This window comes from Stegastes partitus, unplaced genomic scaffold (assembly GCF_000690725.1).
Source record: "Stegastes partitus isolate 25-593 unplaced genomic scaffold, Stegastes_partitus-1.0.2 Scaffold394, whole genome shotgun sequence".
Taxonomy (NCBI): Eukaryota; Metazoa; Chordata; class Actinopteri; family Pomacentridae; genus Stegastes; species Stegastes partitus.
The window spans coordinates 211,112-236,363 of NW_007578125.1; the positions used below are offsets into that span (position 1 = coordinate 211,112).

Consider the following 25,252-nt stretch of genomic DNA (forward strand, 5'->3'; position numbering starts at 1 on the left):
TGCCTGTGCTTGGGCAGAGCGAGCAGCGTCTTTGTTTATAAGTGAGTGAGTGACTGACTGAATGAGCAATGTGGTTTTTCAGCGACTCGCAGCCGGAGTGCTTTTTTGTCCCTTACCCTCTTGTGGTGCTGAGTGGCACCGAGCTTTTGTGCTGAAGTCAAGGTGTGAGTAAAATTAGCAGTAATACGTCTGTTTTTCACGAGAAAGGGAGCCATCACGTAACAGATGTGCAACTTCCTGAATGTATTTCTTTGGTGAAAAGCAGTTTATTAGTTTTTGACGAAAGAGCAGTTACAAATCATTATCGTGATCAGACCAGTTCATGAGGGAAATGGAACCGTAGCTCGGAAATCTTCAAGAGAGCGTCATTAATTCCGAGCTGCACATGTAATTTTAGCCTAACCCTTACCCTCTTCATCATTTCTAACAGGTTTTGTTTTGCTGGTATTCATCAGAGGCAGAGTTGTTTTTAAAGCAGGAAGAAAATTACTGTGATGTCAGCCAGAGGTGTATTTATCCTGAACGTTAATGGTGAAGACGATTTAGGAAGTGGCATTAAACGCTTAATTTCCTGCATCCTGCCACATTTGTAGGTGTCTTTTCTGCATCCATTTATGACCAAAATGTCTTCATTTATCTAAAGGACACCGCAAACGTCAGACACCATGAGTCGTGGTTGCATTTGGTGTTTTTAACAGGAGGCACAAATGCACAAGTGCACATCTCCCCCCTGAAATCTGCACCTTGATGATACTGAACAGTCAGTAGGCAGCTAAAGCTACTGGCCAGCATCAGCTTTCTGTGGCTCTTCACTTCCAAGAGAGAGAGTTATTCCTCACCGAAAGCGTTGCTGTGGGAGTAATCCGCAATCACGCACCCTGTGACTTAGGCCAAGACGAGAGCAGTAATCCACAAAGCCGGCCTTCATCACTCAGATATCTGCAGACTTCAGGCAGAAAACTGTAAAGACATGAATCCAAAATGTATCCTCGCATGAGAATAAATGTGTCTGTGTGCTGATTTATCTTTATACTCATGTAGATTAATCAAGACAAGGTGAGCGTTACCTGCTCTGGTTATCTGAAACAAGCAGGGTGAGTAATAAAGACTTAGAAATGCAAAATGCCAACAGATAAGCACATGCCCATGCAGTGTATAGCACCCAGACTTTGGCAGGAGACTTTTCAAAGCACTTTTTTCCCCGTGTCATCAGAAGTGGCAGTGAGTTTGTTGCCTCAGTTTTGAATATGTGCAGAGAAAAATTAGTTTTCCCTGTGAATGAGCTGAGACTTGCATAAAATGAGATTTGTTAGTTTTGGAAAGTCACAAAACGGAACCTAAAGTGACAGGAATCATGTGTGTGTGTGTGTGTGTGTGTGTGTGTGTACAGCTTTAAGTCAACCAGTGAGATGATTTTTGCTTCTATGACACTCATCCCCCATGACAGGACCTTGCTGTAACTTCACAGGTGTCCTTAAGTTTCAGGAAATAACATTTAAATTAGCCTTCACAGCAAATAGCAAAGAGCACTCCTATAAGAAAAATTCTACAAGAGATCAGTTCAGAGTAATAAGATCAATATTATAATATAATAGAATACACATTCTGGGCTAAATCTCACAGCAACAAACTCCACTAAAGAGAGTGTACTGCTGCTTTACAGGTGAGTGTGGAAACATCTGGCCTTTAGAGTAGTTTCATAGTTGATAATCGAAACCAGTTCAGATCGGTTTGGGTGAGGAACTGCCTGCACCTTCCAATCTGCAAAAAACAAGGTCACAGGGACTTTATCAGTGTCTACACAACATTCAGCGAGCAGCATTTTTCCATCAAATACCATGACAATGATGTCAAAAAACCTAGAAGTGGATGCAGCAGAACCAGAGATATTGTCTTTTGCATTGCACATAGTTTCATTCCTTCTTCAATCTAGGAAACAAGATTTTCCCACAATGCAACTTGATGGCTAGGCAATTTGGTTGGAGATTTGGGTGTGTTGTGTCAGTAGTAGCTATGATAAAGGTGGAGTTAGTGAATTTAATCCAACAGATTTTGTTTAATAACTCATGGTGATGGCGGCGTGCATAGACGCAGCGGCCCCTTCAGGAGACCACAAAAGTGAACGTTTTGAGTGTCTTGTCTATCCCAGACGTTCATTCCGCAAAACTTGCAGGTGGAAGACGTTGCTGGGCGTCGGGACAGTGAACGGCGCTGGAATTATGGCGATCGGTTGTGATTTGGACATGCTGCACCAACGCGGAGTCCTATCAAGACTATGCTGGCAGTTCCCTGAGAGAGAAGGAAGCGCAAACGGTGCGAACGTAAACAAAAAAGGGGGAAGAGAGCCGGGATCCATGCTAGGCTAAAGGCTAACCCCTCAAGACCAGCAGGACCGTCACTCCTGCTCTAAAATGTCCACTCCCTCGACAACAAGCTGGACGAGCTACGTTTGCTGAGAGAAACCTGCAGAGAGTGGAAAGACTGCTGTGTGTTTGCTTAAACAGAAACATGGCTCCATGACAACATCCCATACGGCCATACAGCTGGAGGACAACACTGTTCCAGGCGGACAGACAGGCAGCTCGCTCTCAACAGCATCTGCGGCTTCACCATTGTGTGCGTCTTTTTTTGTGTGTCCCTGATGACCTACCAGGACCTGAAGAGGTTCGCCATGTTCAACGTGATTGCAGTGCACATGGACACAGCGACCCCTTCAGGGACAGCAAGAGTGAACGTTTAGTGTCTTGCCTATCCCAGACATTCATTCCTAAAACCTACAAATTAAATGATCCTGAAGAAACGCTCTCTCATCTTGCCTGTACGACTGTGTATGTACAGCAAAATGACAATAAACTTGATTTGATTTGATCATATCCAAAGTATTAGACAAATTATAATCGTGGCCTGATAATGTCACTGGATGAAAAGTTTTGAAATCACCCAACTTATTCCACTTCATCCTGCAGCCACAGTAAGCATTTATAACCTAAGAGCTGTTGAGACATTTCACTCAGAACTACAATAAAAGTCTGTTATTGGTCATCCGCAGACCAAAGGGACAAAATGTGATGGCAAATCAGGAGCCAAAGTGTTGGAGTCACCAACGTTTCCTTCCATAGAGCCACTTTTTAAAATGTTTGAATTGTTTGATGTGAGTTTAGACACTATACTGCAGCTAACAGTGGTCATTCTAGCTGTACAGCCTCATAAAAAGACAATATCTCAAATTGTCAGTGTGGTTCTGTGCAGGTTCCTCCCCTACAGTCCTGTCCATGGTAAGAGCAGCCGTGTCCCTCCGTGTTTCCTCCGGACCTGGTTTTCATGCCGGTAACCAAATGTCCTTTGTGTTCTTTTTTATTTCAGCAGTGCACCTGTGGACACAAGTACATTTACTGTCCGCTGCATCTCGCTGTGCACCGAGTGAGGCTTTTTACAAAAACAAATGCGGGTAAAGTTCTTTTAAACTCCTGCCCACTTGCGACCTTTAGTATCTTTGTTAATAGAAATGCCCTGAAAAAGCCAGCTGTTAAGTGAACAAAGCATCATGTGTAAACAGGCTGTTTTTTTAGAGCTCCCTGGGATCACTGGGTTGATTTGCCAGGAAATGTACTCCACTAGTGTGTAATCAACAAAACCAAACTCTGAGGGGATCCCAACTGGTGGGAACATACACTGCAATTTTCTCTCTTTTGGCTCCAGCCCAAAGTGACAGCGTAGGAGGTGAGGTTTGATTTTTTTTTTTTGGTGTAATTCAGGCTTGAGAAAGCTCCTTTTATAGAACTGAATGCCTCAGTGAGATGTGAGATTTTAATTTGTGAGAAAACATAGAACAAAAAAAACAACGTCTCTTCAAGGAAATTCCACATAGTTTAATTTAACTTTATAATATCAGCAGCACTACATGAGACACAATCAAAAGCCCGGATATATTTAAAAATCCCATCCAGATATGGAGAACTTTCCTCACATGTTGCATTCCAAGCACAGAAAGATTAAAAAGATATGAAACTTTTTTTTTTTTCTCCCCATATTTTCTGGTCTTTTTTTTTTTTTTAAAGCACAGCTGATTTATTACAGGAAACACAATTCAAAAGACACATCAGGACAACCTCAGTAAAATGCAGAGCAATGAAAAGCTGTACAAATATCACTGAGTCAGTGAATGAATAAATAAAGACAACAAAAAAACGCAAATCCCACAAGAAACCTACACTAAGAGAGAGCACCTTTATTACATGGCCTTACTCACTGATATGTGAAAATGTATGTACTTTAGCATACTCATTTTAATGTTTTGAAAAAAAAGAGCCTTTTTTAAAGCATGAAGTCACTCAATTTTTTAACCAAAATGTTGAAAAATGTATATTTGCAAAATGAAGGGTTCAGACTTTAGAATGCAGCCTGTATTACAGTGAAAATAGTTAATGAAGCAAAAAAATTACAGCAGGAGATGGGAAGGACTGAGAACAAGGAGGCAACAAATTATGTTCATATGTAAAATGCTGTAAAGCACTACTGTAAACTTTGAAGCCTATTTTAACATTGATTTCAACTTTTTTTTTCCTTCTGCTTAGTAAAATATAGAATGTACTTTGGTATTATGAGTAAATAATGCTACACAATGCTAATCTAATATTTACTATGTGATATTTTTTGCAGCCTTCACACACTGTTACTGCAATAAACCTAAATTAACATCTCGTGATTTTTTTTTTTTCTGCTTCTGACAGACAATCAAATTGCAGTTTGAATCCAAGCCTGTTCCGATTTGACCTTTGACATTTTTGATCTAAAATGTCATCACTTCATCACCATGTTTAGACCTTATTGACGATGAATTCCTGAATGATTTCGGTTTCCGTGACCTTTGACCCCTGAATTCCAATCACTTCATCACTCCAAGTGAACGTTTGTGCCAAATTTGACGAGATTCACTCGAGCCTTCTAACATATATTACAATCAGGAGAATGAGATGGATGGAACAGGGAAAACATAATACCTCCAGCTATGGCAGTGCTGCCATGATGTGATGATTATTTTGGATTTTCTTTCACTGGATTCCAAAACTACATGATTGTTCTCCACAGATATTGTCTTAAACACATATAGTGACTATTTAACAGCTCTAGTAACACATGTACACTACTGTTCCTGGACTCAGTCTAATGTTTTGTTCACCAGCAACAACAAAAATGTACATTATGTTCATATTAGTAACTCCACAACTTTAAATGTACTGTGTAATTCTAGAAATGCAGAAGTGTAATTTGAGTCCCTATCCTCTGATTTTCTTCTTCTGAACTTAGATTTGTCCAAAAGTACACAGTAGTTATACTGAAATCTCATATATGTTAAATTATTCCACTGTAAATTAAAGCCTGCATTCTAAAGTGGCACCAAATTAAAATAATGAATGATAAAATCTTGTTCATGAGCTCTTTATCTGCGCATTTTGAAGAAAACAACACTTTATGTTCCACATTAATTAGGCCAAAGGAATCCCATTCAATCATGTACAGGATGCGTCACCGTAATCCCACCAACCAACAGTTCTGATCCTCACGCCTCCAGGATTAGGTTCTCCGTGCATCTGTCCTCATTTCAAACTCTCCCTCAGTCCTGCATCGGCATGAGTGAGCCTCATCATCTGTGCAGTCAGCGTTGAAGAGATCAAAGTCATCAACTCCACCTTCTCCGCTCTCTGGGAAAATTCCTTGACACTGACGTGATATCCTCGCTAACAGGGGAGGAAAATAGTCTGCTGATTACACTGATTAGTTCCTCCTCTCGGGATGAAGGCGGTGTTAATCAATCACATCAGGTGCTTGAAGAACAAAAAGAAAACTGCACTAGACAAACACACAGTTGTGTAACCTCAGGCTGAAAATCCATGCTGTGCGTAACTTCTTTTTTTTTTGTTTTTTGTTTTTTCTTCAGGTAAACTTGAAGAACAGACATTCCTGCACACTTCCAAAGATGTATACAAAATACTATGTGATACTGTAGGTCCAAGATAAAGCTCTCATGTTGCTTAGTTTGAACTGTGGTAAAGCTGCTGTGTGGAGGCTTGGCACATCACATACACATGACAAACTCCGTCAGGATCTCCTGTTTGATTGTTTTCTTCCAGAAAGGGTGCAAAAACATACAGCACGGCATAGTCCAAAAGCTGTTAGCATAGCCTCACAGCCAAATATAGAGCTTCAACTTCAGTGTTCATATTATTTACAATCAAAGCTGTTTAAAATACAAACTTAAATCACTGATGTTTTCTTTTTTCCTATATACAGTGGTGACCTTTTATCAGCAGTGATGGGCAGGTCATTGGAAAAAATGAATTATTTACACATACATCATTGTCATTATAGAGCACAGCTCTGATGAACTGGTTAACAACTCCAAAACAAACACACCAACACACGCACGCACACAAGTTGCATCTTCTGTTTTTAACACATGCAGAAAGAGAAAACAAGATGTTGCCGTTCAACAGCTTCCCAGGCAACACTTTTGACTAGTGTCCCTAGTGGGAGATACTGTGGACTGTTTGCGGCACATAAAAAGCTTGCTGAGCTCCAATGGCTGCACACTGCACTCATATTGAAAATCAAGACCAAGCAAGCTTTTGCCCTTCTGCTCCACGGGAGGTTTCTGTCCTGAGCCCACCTCAGGACAACTCCTCACCTGCAACTGTCCCCAGAGGAGCTTACAAAGACAATGTCAGCAGTGTTAAGCCAGTCTTCGCTTTGCCTAAATTGGTCTAAAAAGAGTTTGGTAGATTTACTAAAATAAAAGCTGGGTTTCACACCTTCAAAGTAGCCAGCTTTGGTCCACTGAACATGCAAGTTGTTAGTGCAGCAACTTGGTTTTGATTTTAGCCCAGAGCATCTCATTTCAGCTAATGTAAGAGCTATGCGTCCAGGATCACAATTAGTAACTGCATTTTTAAAATGTATTTTTGTGTGCATTTTTTTTAACAATTGCAAAAAGTTGCAAGAAAACAAACCTCTCCAATTTGGCGGCAAAGTTTTTACACTTGCATGAGGCTTTTCTACTTTAAAAAAAAAAAAGAAAAAGAAAAGAGACAGTGGTGAGATGGTAACCTCTTTTCATAATAAGCTCTGACATTCTGAACATTTAGCTGTTTTGCTGTTGTTGTTGTCTTTGTCTCCAGACAGCATGAAACATGCCAACTACCTGCTAACATCACAGAATAACTGCAAGTTTTCCCTTTTTAAACAGTTCCTGAAGACTTCCCTCCGTTTTATTGAAGATGGCCAAAGTTGTGTTTGTTTCTTCGTATTCTTGGAGGTTTTTAGCAAACAACTGGTTTTACTCCCGACTTCTCTTGCTCTGTTTATTACAGCTATGCGTAACGTAGTGTATAACACCACCTCATTGCACCATTGTGAAGTCTATTATTCAATCCTAAACAGTTACTGGAAACAAGCCCTGTTTGTATTTTCTCTTGTAAAAAATTTTTTTGCAACATTCAAAAAGTTTGCTTAAAATTTGCTTGAATACTGGAAACACGGAGAGTGACACCTGCTGGCTGCATTAAATTACAATATATAGAGATAAATAAAATAAAATAAGCTATGGTAGTTGCAAGTGGTGGCTCAGTCAACCATGATTTTTTGGTTTGAAAATAGTGTTTGTGTACCCAGAGCTCATGGCACATGGGAATACTTCAGACATTCAACCAGTAGACACCTCTATGAGACTAATGAATAAAGATGTATATCTGGAGTTTGACTAACGCCAGTCTGTCTTGTGAAACTAACGTTGTCGTCTCATTCACATGCCCTTCAAACATGAAGTGATAATGCTAAGCTAAGTGCAAGTTCCAGCATTTAAAAAAGGTTTACCTTTGACTACTTTATGAACGGTGGTTCTACTGTACCAGTTTTTCTACAACGCCACAACAAGAATCAGAAAACCAATAAGGACCTACCCTTTAACTCCTAGAAAACCCCAAACCAGCCAATGCATGCAGCCAAAGCATGATGGGATCAGTTGGAGTTTGAATTTAAAATTATAATAATTACGACTTAAAAAGTAATCACAGTTCTTCAAAATGTTCCTTCTATCATTTTTTGCAACAGAAAAGACAGTAAAACTACAGAAACTTTCATTACATAAGGCTGAATCACGCCTATTAATGTACTGGCTTGTAATGAGTCAGGATGTGATATGTAACTAATGTCTGCAAATAAATCCAGTTTCACCTCAGAGGGAGGACCATTTTCCTGAGTTTCAGACTTGACAGGTTTTCGTTAGGAGAGACGCGATATTAAAACAGAGACAGATCATAGAGAGAGCAATCAGGTCCTGCAGCCACTGTAGCTTCATCCCCCTCTAGTCAAGGTACAATGAACAGCGCTTCTGTGGAATAATACAGCCATAGCAACCCTACTTACCTACATCACAATCACACGCATTTCTGAAGACTGTCACCGTGACTTACAGCTAGTTCCAGTGAGACATCTGGCATAACTAACAGTCAAACATTGGTGCAGTTAGTCGAGGGCGGCGTGTCCGCTTTGCTGCGGATCTCCTTGATGTCATTGAGCGGGGAGTCACTGGTGCCGATCTGGCATTTGAACACCTGCTTGTAAGCTTTCCTGAAGTTCTCCGACAGGAAGGCGTAGATGACCGGGTTGACGGATGAGTTGCTGTAAGCCAGGCAGTGGGCGGCCACACGTAGCACAAAGGAGGCCTGGTTCAGAGGGAAGGTCCCGAACTCCACCCACAGGTGAACGACATGGTGAGGGAGCCAAGACAGGCAGAACACCACCACCACCACCAGCACCGTCTGAGCAGTCTGGGATGCATAAAGGAGAGACAGAGGACGGGAAGGAACAGGGGAGAGAGTTCGTCAGTCCTGTCACAAACCAGTGACGACATATACATGCATTATTTAGATTCTACGTCGAATGAATTAATAAAGGAAGGTTATGAGAGGTTAGTACTTTGGAGAACCTTTCTCTGTTAATATTCTGATGTTATTCTTCATTCTGAGTCCATCTTGTAATATAATATGGTAAACTTTACAATTTACCATAAGAAGACTACGTGTTTACATTGGTTTTCATAGAGAGGATAAGTGAGACTGTGAATCAGAGGTGTTGTAGATAAATATATAGAAGTTCATGTGAAATATTGAAATGATCTGAGCACAGTACATGAACTTTTGCATACTGAATTATTACTTGTTTTGATACACTAATAATAGAATGCATGGAGTCAGTAGTTCTAACATCCCTTAAGGACTATTTGTCTAAAGACAAGAACGTAAATTCAATATAGATTCCATTTTTGGCTCTGTTTTGTCTCCAACTTCTGAGAACGACATCTGCTTCTTTGGCTGCTAAACATTTTTTTTTAGCTAGTGTCCCTCAGCTATGTGTCCAGCTGCAGTGGGAAACGACGCTGAAACACCAAACAGTGAACTAAAATCTGCAAAAATGTATGTTAGACCCGAGGGAAACAGCCGACATGGAAATCATTCTTTATTGATTTCTTACTACCAGCAACCCCTTCCACGGTATACATTGTAATTGGATCCACTGTTGACATAAAATATGATTAGTGCAGCTTTAAATTGATGATGTTATACAAGATGATACAGCAGGCTCATTTGAAGGCAATTTTACACTCATACAGAGCTTAATAAGCCTTAATTGTATTACATTAAGCTGATTAGTAGCACATAAATCACATTATTCTATTGACATTGCCACTGCTGCAATCCTCACATCAGAATCAACGACCAATGCAAATGCTCGTGCTAATTATTTATTTGCTCGTGCAGCGTTACGCACTGTAGATGATGTGGGGACATCTCATTCCAGTTAGATATATGTCTGCAGAGCTGCATATGAGGCTTAGAGACTGTACTGCAGCTTGTCATTCATAAGGCTTGTGGGGCTTCGAGTGTACATTTGCCAATGACAAGAGTTTATTGTGTGAGAAATGGTCTGAAAATAATGCCAATGGTGGGGGCAATGGCTTATCCAGCTGCTACAAACATAAACAGTAGCTTGCATGGTCTGACGAGCAGCTGGCACCTAACTACATTGGAGTCGAGCTAGAAAATCCTTGATAAATGCACATACACTCCCCTGACCTGTACTGATGGACTGATGACATTCCACCACTTTATGTGTCATCAGTGTCCACAGAGAAAGTTTGTGTAATGAAAAAAGTCTGGATCATATGCTAATTACACCTGGCAATGTAGTGGTACCGACCATCAGTTTGTCACATCATTTTTCACCAAAGTTTTTTTTATGAAAAGTTTTTTTTTTTTTCTTCTAAAGGCTTTGTCTGTATAAAAGACACGGGAATTACTGTGACAATTATGGCTCCTCAAACTTTTGCAATATCTAAGATAGTGGTAGATGTTATTACTTCTAGCAGGGCCATCAGTAAAATCAAAGGTTACAGCTGCAAAGTGTCTTCATAAAAAAGAAAAAAGAAAAAAGCAATCACACACTGGCTGATCTGCTAAGCCTCTTCACTACATTCCTAGTAGCAGGACTTATAGCATCTCTATTGAAAATATATAAAAAATAAATTTTTAAAAACCCAGAAGAGCCTGAAAGTTAATTAGAAATCTTACTACTAAAGCATATTGAGTGGAGAAGGGGGCAGAGAGAGGTGGAAGTATAAAGTAGGAGAGATACAAGAAAGTATGACATATCCAGAGATGAGGGGTAAACAAACTTTTTGATGAACAGTCTGTTTGTTCCAGCACTTCTTTCAGGGATATCTCAGCTGTACTCAGATACAGACTCTCAGACCCTTTCCTCTTTTTGTTGGTTTTGTACGTGAGCATGGGAGCTACAACAAGATCATTCTATTATGCATTATTAAAGCTGCACTAATTTTTCTTTTTTTTAAATAATAATAGTCAGTCAGAAGTCCTCATTTGCAGCAGACAAAGGGAGGTATTTTCAGTGAAAAGTCCCTGCTGTATGCACAGCACAGTAAGAAACACAGTAAAAAGCCCTTTCAGACATGTACTCCTTTCTATTAATCTGATGGCATCCGAACATGTGGACCTCATTTAGTCATTTTTCTGCAGAACCTTGCAACATTTACGTATCATTGTCAACACGACACATGCGGTCGCAGTAATAGATAAGGATTATGGATGTTGTTATCTATAGGGGGCGAAACAGCAATCTAGAAAGTGATGTTAAAATTTGTGGCCTGATCCCCACAGAACCGTTACAGATCACTTTATATACTGTCCAATCTCACACCTATGGCACATATCATACATGTACTGTGGCTCTCTATGAAGGAATGAGGAACATTGATGTAAAAGTGATCTCTGTATGAATGACTGCTTAACAGATTAGAAATTTCCTGAGTATGAAAAGGGCTTCAGATAAGTGCTAGCTTAGGCATCTCAAGTGTCAGTTATTTCCCTCAAGTGGCCAGAAACCACCTTCAGATCATATTGGTTTGGACTAACCAGAGGTGACACGTTCACATTAACAAGTTTAGAGATTATTAACACATGTACGAAGTGTGTCAGAAAAGTTTTAGCACTGGTGTCACGAAAGATATATTTCAAATCCAACCTACAAACTAAAAGTTTTCCCCTTTGAAGTAATCCCCCTGGAGTCTAACCCACTTTCCCAGCCTTCTCTGTCATGCCGCCATGAACTCCTGGAAGGATTCTTCCAGGATCCTCCACAGCTCCATTGTCACAGCCATCTTGATGTCGTCCACGGCTTCAAAACAGGTCCCCTTCATGACCCCCTTGATCTTGGGGAAGAGGAAAAAATCCCACGGAGCCAGGTGGGGTGAGTAGGGAGGTTGCTCCAGTACGGCGATGTTCTTCTCAACCAGGAACTGTCGGATGGTCAGGGCATTGTGAGCAGGCGCGTTGTCATGGTGAAGCAGCCACAACTTGTCCTGCCACAAGTCTCGCCTCTTCTCGCGCACTGAACGAAGCAAACACTGCAGGATCTCTTTGTAGACGTGCTGGTTGATCATCAGACGGGAAAAACTCATAGTTTGTAGTTTGGGTTTGAAATACATCTTTTGTGACACCAGTCCTGGAGCTTTTCGGATACACCTCATACGTTAATATTGCAGTTACAGCTTGTTGCACTGTCCCCAGGTGGCCAGAAAAATGCATGCAGGTGTGAACAACACTTTCAAAACTTTTTTGAATCCTTTCAACTCAGACCAACATAAACTAACTGTTGGTATTGTCGTAGCTGAAAGCTCTCCGCTTGAAAGGAGAATAACAATAATGAGAAAGTAATTTTGGCCTGATGAAATGTTTTGCGATCAATATTTCAACTTTCTCACAAAGTGCAGAATTGAACCATTTTTTAAATAAATGTTAATGACACTGCATTTTATTAATTATATTACAGGCAATAACATCACCAGCTGGACCATATCCAGTTTGAGATGAAAGGTCAATATTGGACTGAGTCCAATGCACACAGACAGTATCTGGGGAGAGTTTCCCACAGTTTTAGCACTGCAGTAATAGCAGTGCTTTGTTTGGATAGTCTCACTAACACATTCATATCTTCACCTCTCCCCACTGGGAGCCATCAGTGAGGCTAATATAAACAGCAGCATCACCACAGGAAGAAAGAACTAATCAAATTTGTGCCCTTCAGCTTTTAAGTCTTTTGTTGAGCTTGTCACTAAAATGCTGTAAATAATTAAATAAAAGCTATCAAGATTCCTCTTTCAAATTCAGGTATTGATGCTACATTGATCCAGCTTCTTATTTATCATCTCAGCGTGTCACAGATCACTAATGTATTTACGTGGTCACAATCAAAAGCCGCACATGAGGAAACAAAACAAACTTTTCTTCTTCGTGTTGTTTTGCATTTCAATGAATGGAACTCATTTTGCTGTTTGGTGCTACATTTCTGTTATCTCCATAAACAAGTGGCTATGAGTAGACATGGAAATATTACAATAAAAGCTACACATGCAAGCTTCTACAAAGGATACTAAAAACCTATTAGAAAATCCTGCATGAACTTTACTTTTCTCAACAGATTAGAAATGCTTAAAGTATTATTTTTGGCATCATTCAGCAAACATTCGATAGTACCTTTCAGCTTTTTGTAATTCAGGCAGTCTGAGTGGGAAACTAGACTTCTAGACGTTGCTCTTGTCTTAGTTTTCAGGCTTTAGAAGATGTAGGCTGTGATGGGAGACTTTGGCCAATCACAGACTTTTTCACCCAGAGCAGCTGAGACAGTTTAAAGAGCAATGGTGAGGACATGGCGGTGCAATGGGCTAAACAGAGGTCTTTGTCTTTTCAAAACAAAGGGGTTTGAATCCCATTTGAAGCAACAGGTGAATAGCAGCTTTTAGTGTTAACCCGTATGCATGGGTTCGTGCTTGTGTGGTTGGAGAGGACAGGAACGAGCTGCAGACGGAGGCCCGCATTGTCATATTCTGGCCTTTTTCTGCCTACTGCAGCTTTAATGTTGCTGCGAGTGACTCAAGAAGCCACTGACAAACACTGCGTGAACACTGTGTAATTTGGGGTGTCAGGTAATTGATTCACACAACATATTAGCACTCAGTTTAGGATAGTAACACGATCAGGTCTCTAAAGCATCTGCTGTCCCTGATTTCAGTTTAAAGATGTGTTGAACAGCTTCAAGAGGACTTGGCCAAATATTCATTTTCATAATTATCCATAACCATCTGTGTGCTCCGTCTGGACACCGTGATTGACTCAAACTCTTAAACCTGCCACTGAGCACTAACTGCTGGCTGTTTAACCTCCCATTCAACATTGAGTATTTATTAAAACCTCATTGTCTGCCAAGTCAAATGAACTCCAAAGCTCTTGTTGTCTCTACGACATTAACCTGGAGTTATAATACTTGGGTTTTATTGGATTTTTAGTCTCTTTTTGTCTTTATCTTAACACAACATACAGCCACATGTGAGAAGAGGTTTATTTTGAACAGGTTTATCTCAAAGGCCTTCCAGACATATCACTGAAGATTGAATACCCTCAGTTAGATTTGGTTCCTGAGAGCGTGAATGACTTCTGAGTCTGTGTGATTCTCACTGCCAGTGTTTGGCGGCGATAAGAAGTTTGTCTAGATGTGTTTCACAACAGCAGTGAGAGTAACCTTGTTCTTCACAGCTGCCTCTGACATTGTACTTCTATACCTGGCGGGGAGCTGCAGAAACCCTAGTAAAATACTTGTTTGAACAATTCACACTAAGCACACCATGTGGCCAGCTGCAACTTATTTATGTCTCATTTGATTCTCATCTTACCATATCCACTCATGCTTTGAGACAGCAGACACAAATCAGGAAGTTCGTGCAATCATGATTTTCCCTGGAGATGACCTAGTTTAGGCGTAAAGGAATAGTGCCACATTTTCTAACATGTATGAATTCCCATTCTCAAAGAGGCTGATATTATGTGTGGGATTATTTCTTGCCAAACAACCATTTGGAGACACATTGGCAGTTACTGCTTCTGGCAAAGAAATGTCCACAGATATATGCTGCATTCACAGTATATCATTCACATTATTCTAGACAATAGATAAGTCAGCCTGAGTTGTAATTCAGTAAAACAGTAAGTCAGAGATCCAAAAAAGGCTGTGAAGTCACCATAGCTTTATAGGTACATTAAAAACCCAGTGTTCACTCTAATACACATGACTCAACCACGGTTTGTCTCAGTTTTCTATGAATTTTTGTACAATGTTAAGAGACTAGAGGTTCTAATGGGTATATTTTGTTACTTTTGGACAGAGCCAAACAAGCAGCTTCCAGTCTTTATGCTAAGCTACGCTAATCATGCATTTCCTGGCTGTAACTACATATTTAGCCAACAGATACAAGTGAGGTATTAATCTTTTTGTCAAGAACTCAGGAAGAAAGTGAGTAGGCTTACTTTCCAAAGTGTCAAACTACATTTCATATTATTCACCTAATTTCACCACTATGGTTAAAATGTTGGTGACAGGCAGGTTGAGATTAGCTCCTTTGAATAATGCTGGCCCGCAAGGAGCAGCATCGTGTGGGAGGTTCACCGCAGGACACACAAAGTGCAACACAACAACTAGATTAGCTGTTCAGTTCCAGTGAGGAGAAAGCAGACAGGGAGTTGAGTCATCTTAGGCCCTGTGACAGTGCAGGTGTCATACCAATTTGTTTCCCTTGAAAATGTGTTTTGCCTGGCAACAGCTTTGCCTTTACTTCCCACCGTTGAAAGAAGCGAAGAAAGAAATTTCTCTCCAGGGAGCTTTCATAGTGCAGCTTTTTTTTTCTAATGTTTTTACACAATTCTAAAAAGTTTGAAAGTAGTCTTAAAAGACCCTGTGACTGATTTATTTATGTTTATTAATGCTATTACACTAACTTTAAACAGGGTTTTGCTTTATAAAGGCACACACACACACACTAAAAAATCTACCTGCATCAATAAAGATTTAACAAAACACGTGAAAATGAGACAGTAGGCGATCTATTTGCTTCCTAACTTACATGCATTAATCATTTTCCACTGACTCTAAAAGGACTCCACTGTGCTATACTGTACATTAATCTTCTTAATAAGTACTTTCTCCTGACAGGTGCTGAACACAAACAGACACACTGCAAATCAAACATAATTTGGAACTGGCACAATAGATCTGCACTGAGATGTGAATTTCCCAGAGTTTAGAGAAAAGTCATTCATTTAGGCAGCCTCACACCAGCTTCTGTGGTTGTCAATGTGTACCTTCAGCAGCTTGAATGTACGTGCAAACTGTCTCTTCTGACATTAGTTATAGGTTAACAGTAGCTACCTGAGGTAATCTATATATTAGAGTCTGGGTTTAATGCACTGTTTGCCAACCGTTTATCACAAAGCTGTCAGTGTAACGTTCCCTCTGCGCTTGCTCTATCAACACTGTAAATCATCAAAACATCTGAAATTCCTGTTTCACCTCCCACAGTTGTTTTCAGCCTCATGCAATAAAGCATATTTATAGAGAGGCGGCCTACACATCAAAGCACATTTACATACTCATAAACCTTTCCCCCTCCAGGCTGATCAGGAATCTGAACTTCTGGCTACATAGGTTGTGAAGAGAAGTAGACAGACAGACTTATCTGTAGTGAAGCAGGCGACAGCTAATAACTGCTTCTTGTCAAGAGTGAAGAAGACGAGATGGTAGTTTGATTGCCTTTTAGACACTTTGCTGGAGTGTGCCAGTCAACAGCAAGCATTATAGCACTAATATTCATTATATGGGTTCTGAGGAAAACCGGAGACGGGTTCCTTCAGCTGCATCGGAGGTAACAGTGCAGCATATGGTACGGACAGGCACATCCCTCGCTGAATAATGTGTGCTGGACTGTGAGTCAGCCGTGATATACATCTTCCTAAAGGCCAACGACCCTGGCCTCTCTGCTTTGAATCAAACCATATGTCCACAGAGGAAGAGGCTGCAGCTTCATGAACCATAAAACGAGCCTCATCCAGATAAATAGAGGAGTTTTCAGTGATGGTTCAACATGTGGATTCCATTTCTTACAATTTGTGTCAAGGCTGACATTATTTCCCATCATAACATTCATCACTGTGGCAGATAATAGTGGAAATGTGTTACACAATGTGTACTTTAATATTTCTTTTAAAAACCTTGAACTTAAGCTTGTGCCATTTTGCAATTGTATTGTAATTGCTTAAGTCATATTAACTGATGCATTACCAGGTAACACATCACTCCATCTGTCTAAAACACAGAAACACAATTTTACAAAATAAGCCATATACCAACACCCAGCCACCCAACAAAGGACCTTAATACATACCTTTTTCTTTGATGCCTCTGACTTTTTGGACATATTTCTTAGTTTTTTGTGCAGGTGATTTAACACCTGTAACAAGGAAATGGAGGTCAAACATACTTTTGCTTGGTCAGTGATTTATGCAATTACTGAATGACCCACATCCCAATTTAGTAGCCTTTCTTACCTTTGCATAACAAAAGGAAATCAGCAGCAGAGGCAACACATAACCAAAAACAAACGTGCAAACCACATAGATTTTCTTCTGGTTTTGATCTGGCCACACTTCCCAGCAAAAGGTGTGATTCTCCCCTCTGTGAAAAATGTTCTGGTAGTGCATGACAGGCGCAGCCATGGCCAGAGACAGTATCCAAATCACCACCACTCCGATCAGAGCGTGCCTCGCCACCCGGATTGAGGACGACTTTCTGGAGTGCACGATGGCAATGTATCGATCCACGGACATGGCAGACAGGGTGAAAATGCTCACGAGCATGGACACAGTGAAGAAATAGTGGATGAATTTGCAAATGAACGCGCCCAGAACCCACGTCGGCATCATGTAGATGGTGGATTGGAAAGGGATGCAGAAGAGCAGGTAGGAGAGGTCCGCTATGCTCAGGTTGAGGATGAAGATGTTGGTGGTGCTGCGCGGTTTCCCGGGTTTGCTCCGGGCCAGTACGGTGATCACCATGGAGTTGCCCAGCACGCCGAGCGTAAAGATGAGCCCGAAAACCAGCAGCGTGATAAAATTATCCATGCCGATCCCGAATAGAAGTTTCTGCTCCTCTTCCTCCGCTCTGCTCAGGTTCCACGGCTCCTCCAAGAGCCACACGGACTCCGACAAGTTCATGATTGTTTCTTTGCCTCCTCAGATGAACTCGAAACGTTGCCAACTCGACCTACAGGAGGTCTGTGTTCCACTGTTGTCTCATGACACGAAGTTTTCAGAGTGGTGGCTTATGGTCCGTTGCGTCTCCTTTGGCACACCTGCTCATAGTGTTTTTGCGTTTACTCAAGATTTCAGAAAATCCTTTTCTTCTGTCTGTTTCATACATTAGTGTCTAATACAAACAAACAAACAAACAAACAAAACAAAACAAAGCTTTTGGGTTTTCTGCACAGCTCTGTTGAGTCGTGCCGCTGTGCGTCCTGGAGTCTCAGTCTCTGGTGCGCACCTGTTGCGTATGCGCATCGACCGCGCTGATCCAGTCTGGAGCCTCTTTCTCTGCGTCTGGTCTTTTTCCCTCATATTAAAGCAGGGGCCGGGCTGTTCTGTTCACGTCAGCATCCATACCACCTCCCAAGAAATGCTGAGGACAGAAAAAAAAAAAAAAAAAAAGGAAAAGAGAGAGAAAAATGTATGTGGATATGTTTTGTTCTCTACTTTCTCCGAAACGATGATATATATATATAGGTGTGTGTGTGTGTGTGTGTGTGAGTGTGTGTGTGTGTGTGTGTGTGTTCTTTTAAATATACAGTTATACCACACACACACACGCATATATATACACACTCAGATAGATAGAGAGAGAGAAAGAGCGAGAGAGAGCGAGAGATGGCAAACATCCCACTTGTGGATCTATACCTGCACAAGTCATAAATTGAGGATATACTGCAAGTAATTAAAAATATACAAAAAACAAACACGAAAATGTAACAAAGCCTTCATTCAGCCTTTCATAGGTTTTCATTTTAACTAGATCCACATATACATATAGGGTGTCAGAGGCAAATGTCATTTTCTTCGTAGGATCTAGTTAGTTTGTGCCACAGCATGACCCAGGTAACGAGATTATACGCTTGTACTGGCAAAACTGCAATATACCACAAAGCAATCTCGTTCAGCAGTCGGGCTATAATTTAGTTATTTGGGTTTGACTCTCATTTGTCAAAAAGAGGACATGAGCTTCCTAAAAAACATTATGATGAAGAGTTGTGTTTTAGTGTCAGATCTGTTCTGTTCTTATATCAGTAATACATCAAATATACATAAAGTTCAGTTAGAATGGACCCACATTATTTGACCAATATGTAAATACTGCATGATGTAAATACCTCAAAAGTGGATGAAACAGAATAAATGACTGACAACTTTTATCAAAATGTTCAATAATCTAACGTTCATTATTGCCAATGAGTAGAAAATCCTATCTATCTCTATAATGCAGAAGGATCCAAAAGAGAAAAAGTTATATGGTTCTAATAGAGATTATTTAAAAAGTTGCAGTTCTGAAACACATTTAAATCAAAAGCAGAAAATTCTTCTGTAGTCCATATTTACTCGGCTCCCCCAAGACATCCAGATTCCCCAGAGGCCTTGAACGGTCATTTTAAAGTCTAAGTTGAGCTGTTGATGAAAATTTCATGTGTGTGAACTGTGCGCTTCAGGAAACCCCCCTGGGATCAACTTATCATACCGCTCTTTGCCAAGAACACATTATTGTAACAAAGCTGCATTAATATTTATCCCCAGGATCCCACCAGCTGCTTTAATTTTTCTATATTGATTAAAATGTTAAGTTGATTCAACATCCATAAACCATATTAGCGAAAATAAAGTGAGAACTGCCAGTCACAGTTACCCAGAACCCTCTGTGACAATTTCAGTTTGCTTTATTTGTCAGCTCGGCAGCAATCCAAACCACAAAGATGTGTTGCTTGCTTCTGAGCAAAAGAAAACACACACAGATTTTCACAAACCAAGAGTCACGTTTGGCATTTTTGCTTGAAAATTACCTAAATGATTTTCCTGCTGCTTCATTTAATTTTCAGTCACATAATCAATGAATCCACTCATCATTTCAGCTCAAATTAGCATGAATTACTCATTAGTGTCTTGTAGCAGTGAGATACAGTTAGACAAGACATTTGAATCTCATCCAACTTTAAACCTGAAGTCGGCTTTATTTCTTGAAATGAAGCCACGCAGTGAAAGTTTCTGCTCTCTTGCAGGCTTATTAAACTTCAGTATGTGACACATAACCCACATGACCTGCTAGTAACCCCACTGACACTGAGCAGGCACTGAATTGTTAAAGTGTAGCGCCAAGTTGAGGCTCATCGCTGTGACATTTGGTTGTCAAGTGATGACTAAGAAGTGTAGCTGTTACTGTGAAACCTTCATTCTTGAACCTATAATAACTGGGGTGAATTTAACTTTTTTTGGTCAACTGTAGGAAATGGAAATAAGTTTCAAACCCAACCTTTTTGAGTTAGTTGCTTATTCACACATGCAGCAGCAGTAGACTTACTATTCATCTGGAGTCATGGAGATTTTAAGTCGAATGTGAACTCTGTTTCTGCCTCCACTTCTGAAGAAATATTTGTAGTAATAAATTGGGTTTTTTTGGAGCTTTTCGCCCCGCATGAGAATTATCGTCTGTTTTGACAGTGCACATAAACAGAAGAAAATTTACACGCTGGGCAGCTAAACAAAAAGCTGGCACTCACTTTAAAGCTCTGTAAAGCTGAAGGGAGCTGCAGATTCAGGCGATAATTCCCATTTCTTGTTCTATCCTCCCTCTTCTTCTACTATTTTTAAGAAACCTGAAATGTAAAACAAAGAGTTCACTACATGCAACACAAAAGCGTCAGTAATGTAAAAAGAAGAAGAAAAAAATACAGTATGAACACGATTCTTTCTCAGTGCCACAGGTAATTTCTTTCATGCCATCAAATGCATCTGCGCAGTAGGTTACTTGAAGGTACCTTTGTTCGTCCCTTGGGAAATTATCACGGGCCTAAAAAATACAGCAATTATAGTGCAGGAAACAGAAATAAAGTGTGCAGCACAGACATAAGTGCATTCAAGTACTCGAATCACACAATACAACCCATCATTTCATATCACACCTCATGTCCTGAGCTAAGGAGATTCACTGATAAAGGGTTGAAAGCGTTTCTATGCCCATTTAGGCATCTTTTCCCTTATTTAATTGGAACCCTGTGGCGTCTACCTGATGGGAGCGGTTAATATTCTGAGTGCAGAACATAGAGGAGTCGGCAGAAATTTTCCTTCCCTAGCAGTCTTCTTAAAGAGCATTCACCCCATCGGTTTATTTGTTACATGGACCAGTCTTTTTACTTGTGATTTAAACTCAGCTGATAAGAAACCAAACCAAGCTGAGATTCTTTATGTACCCTGTTGCAGCATGATAAAAAAAAAACTTCAGTATCCTCAATTCAACCCCAAAACACCCTGAGTCGCCGCAAGAAGTAGAGTTGCTGTTGAATCCGTGCGTTTATAGAATCCACATGGGCATTCCAGGGCAGATTTCAGTCAGTTTGTAAGAGTGAAGCTGGGTGATACTAATGTTGTAAACCAGGAGCCAAGAGTTATCCATTTCTTTTGTTTTCTTAGTGGTTTTTACCCTCTGAGCTAAAGCCGGTAAGGTCAGTGTGTGCATTCATACGTTTCAAGGTGGTAGTGGCCTCAGAAAACATAATAGTTTTGGAATGATAGCTTGTACAATCATTCGTCTAAACTGTAATCAGACTGGGGAATCTCGCACAACCTTGACAAAAAACCTGGATCCCGTTGGTGAAAAAATGAGCCATACCGCCTGAAGACATATGAGTTAACAGACATCCACTGAGAATGCTGTGCAGCGGTGTGGTACAGGCCTTGGGGTTGTTGCAAAAAAAAAAAAACTATCATGGTTAGTCCTGCATCATCAATGCCATCATTGTTTTTACAAGCAAACTGATAAGAATCTAGCTGTCCATTTATATTTGCCTTCAGCTTCCACACCACCAAGTTTTCCAGACACCTCATTATAATAGAGGTCAGGGCTGCTGATCTATAATAATCACTCTCGAGGGGAACAGTTTTTTTAGAAGAGGATTAATGATGGCTGTTTACTGGAGAGACGAGACAGGATGTGAATAAACAGACCTCTGAAAGACAGAGACCCAAGCTGTTCTGAGTTCCTCTGCACATGTTTTCAAAAACAACAGCTGAGACCCCATCAGGGCCTGCTGTTTGGTCCTTCAGAAAGCCTTGGACTTCCCTCAACACTGTCTCCTAAAATCAAGTTGCTCTACAAAGAAACTGCATCCTTATTCATGGTGTGAATTGAACAGAATTTAGTTCTGAAAGAAACAAGAGGTAAGAATGTAACACGGTAGAAAGGGCTACCAGTTTGGAAAAAGCCACAAAGTTTATGTAAGGATGGAGGCATAAGTCACCAACAAGACTCTCATCTAGGAGACCAGGGTTCCTGCTTTGTGGTGGATCGATATTCTTGGACTTATGTTTCATTTTTACTTGCTGTTTGGCACCACAGCTATATGGATAGGGTTTGGGAAATATCACACTTTGGTTAACACTTTCACAACAATAACTACATGTTGGAAGATTTATGACATTTAGCTATCAAAATGACAATATAGCACAGTTTGTGGTAATATATGACTCTCTCTGCGTTCAGCCCCATTTATTCTGTGATCACAAAGATGTGCTTATTTGAAATGCATTTGCGATACGTCACAAACATAATCCGCCAGAAAATACGTTTTCTCTCAAAATGTAATTGAAAACGCAGTTTAGTTGTGTAGAACAGAATTTTTTCAGAGACATGACTGGTTTCCTGGGAATCTCATCTATCCTCAGGATACAAACATCGGCTGTTGTGGTGATAATAACACTGTCATGTTCTCTCCCTGTTCCTCCAACAGATTTTAAAACTTTCAAATTTGTCTCCTTCTGTATTAGTTTGTTTTCCTGGTTTAAACCCTTGTAAATAATGATCTGAAAACTGATGTGCACATGTAAGAGAAATGACAAATATTATTTTTAATTCAATTCAATTCAATTCAATTTTATTTGTATAGCGCATATTTACAACAACAAGTCATCTCATAGCGCTTCACAAAGGCAGAGACAGAAACACCCAACAGTCCAAAACATTTGGATTCCCTATAAGCTTCAGCAGTCCGATGACTGATTAAATGAGAGAATGATTGAATGCTAAGACTTTCAAGGATTTCCAGGTGAACAGTAATCGCCTCTGTGTCAGAAGACAAGGCCCTTCATACAATCTATTGTTTGCCTTTTCGTTCTTCTGCTGACATGCTTTGTATTGCTTTGTGTCCCGGCAGACTTGCAGCAGAGTTGGAAGCCATACCTGTGAACGGGTGAGGGTGGAATAAACCAGTGGTTTCTGCTCCTGTCAGACTTGCAAGGTCCTCATATGCAGCCCTGTTCTGGCTGTGCCTCCTGGCAAACAGAAACTGTTCTAAAACTGGCGAGGCATCGAGCAGAGCACCCACAGTTCATCAGGTTGAACATGATTGGATTTTATGTAACCTCTTAATGGAAGATGTAATTATTATTCAAAGGTCAGGCACATAATAACCGATACAAAACAAATAAATGAAATGATACATGTTGTGCATACTATTGATATTTTGTGCATGACATACACTGAATACTAGATTTTTTTTGTTTTTATCTGCACTGGTATTTATATTCTCATATGTATGAGTGTTTCTAAATGTCAGACTTCCTGTTAGTACATCAAACCCACTTTTGTAGAGTGCAATGTTTGACCACTATCAAAGTGAATTGGTCTCCATGTGTTTAGTCCAATGCTTGTACACATTCATGTCACAGTTTTCACATATTCTACCGACCTATATGTAGGACTGAAATGCTAATAAAGTCTAAGAATTGACAACACTGCTAACATGTAAACAATACAGGATGGACATATGGAGACAAAAAAATGTTTTGCTAATCTTTTATGGAGAAGGAACCACATTTTGTTACACATCAACAATGCACAGATAAGAAGTAGTGAATGTAAACAGAAACTGATGTCCTGATCTGATCTCAAAGATCAGAATTAGTGCCAATCAAGGTATTTTTTGAAGTGATCAGTATCGACTTTAGTTAACATGAACCTATGCTCCTTATATCCACTGTTACACAGGTGGCTTGAAGGGAGAGCACAGTTCTTCCTTCTTCTCCTTCTTTCTCTTCTTCACCACAGTTCTTCTTCTTCTTCTGCTGCTGTGAAAGGCGCAATGCCGCCACCTACCAGACTGGAGTGCAGAAGGACGGAGCTAAGATGTTTGCAAAGTAAAAATACTTTAAATGGAAAAGCAATAAAACAGCTACTCATAATCTCTGTAATGCACACATTTTGTAGTAACAGTGTTGCAGTTAATACTACTAATGTGATACCTAGAACATAAACACCCCAGAACACAGTAAGTTTACTCAGGTAACTCACCAAAGCAACACCAACCCAAGAACACTTTTAAAAGGGAACAGAAATTTCCTTGACAGAGCGACAAGGCCAAAGAAATTACAGAGAACGGTAATGGAATTCACAGCACTGGATGGGCATCCCGTCACTGTAGAAAAGAACATAGGATTTCACTGATACACCATATTCTTTACTGCCCTTTCAGAGCTTTACAACAAGGTTCATGACTACCTACAAGGACACCTTCATCCAATAAGAGCTTGGATGCATCCATCCATCCATCCATCCATCCATCCATCTATCCATTATCTGTACACCAGTTAATCCTCACTAGGGTTGCGGGGCGCTGGAGTCTATCCCAGCTGACTTAGGGTGAAAGCAGGGGACACCCTGGACAGGTCACCAGTCTATCACAGGACTACACTTAGAGACAGACAACCAAGCACACTCACATTCACACCTATGGACAATTTAGAATCACTAATTAACATGTTGTTGGATTGCGTGGGAGGAACACGCTTTACAATGTCTTTCTCATTCACACACACATTCATACAACAATGGCGACAGAGCTGTCATGCAAGCCTGCCATTGGGAGCAACTTCAGGTTCAGTGTCTTGCCCAAGGACACTTTGACTGTGAAGGGGCGGGGGAGTGAACCGCCAACCTTGCGATTAGAGGACAACCCGCTCTACCACCTGAGCCACATACCTCAAATACACTGCTTCCTGTAGTGACAACATGGGAAAATCTTAAGAAATAAGCCAAGATATCAGGAAGAGAATTGTGAACCTCCACAAGTCTGGTTTAAAGCAACATAAAAAAGCCAGATCACAGTTTGCAATTGCACACAGGGACAAAGACCTTAATGTTTGGAGACATGTCCTGTGGTCTGATGAAACTAAAACTGAACTGTCTGGCCATAATGACCATTGTAACATTTGGAGGTAAAACAAGGAAGCTTGCAAGCCTGAGAACACCATCCCAACTGTGAAGTACGGGGGTGGCAGCATCATGTTGTGGGAGTGTTTTGCTGCAGGAGGGACTGGTGCACGTCACAAAATTGATGGTGTCATGAGGAAAGAACATTATTTGGAAATACTGAAGCAATGTTGCTTCAGTATTTCCACATCAAGACATCAGCCAGGAAGTTAAAGCTTGGGAGCAAATGGGTCTTCCAAATGGACAATGACCCTAAACATACTGTCAAATTAGTTACAAA

General features: G+C 40.4%; 1 protein-coding gene across 1 annotated transcript; it reads right to left on the bottom strand.

Annotated features, from left to right (window-relative positions):
* Window positions 1–8,504: 8,504 nt before the first annotated feature.
* LOC103359768 (galanin receptor type 1) lies at window positions 8,505–17,767 on the bottom strand. The gene is made up of 3 exons (XM_008285281.1): window positions 17,004–17,767; window positions 16,841–16,906; window positions 8,505–8,825 (listed from the first exon to the last, which is right to left on the bottom strand). The coding sequence occupies exons 1-3, from the start codon at window positions 17,667–17,669 to the stop codon at window positions 8,505–8,507; spliced, it is 1,053 nt and encodes a 350-aa protein (XP_008283503.1). The 5' UTR covers window positions 17,670–17,767.
* Window positions 17,768–25,252: the final 7,485 nt, after the last annotated feature.

Bases quoted from the DNA above. Each gene is read 5' to 3' on its own strand.
- LOC103359768 (XM_008285281.1), bottom strand. From the start codon at position 17,669: ATGAACTTGTCGGAGTCCGTGTGGCTCTTGGAGGAGCCGTGGAACCTG. The intron at 16,907-17,003 runs GTAAGAAAGGCT...TCCTTGTTACAG, and splicing joins TTTCCTTTTGTTATGCAAAG to GTGTTAAATCACCTGCACAA. The intron at 8,826-16,840 runs GTATGTATTAAG...TATGCATCCCAG, and splicing joins CAGAGGCATCAAAGAAAAAG to ACTGCTCAGACGGTGCTGGT.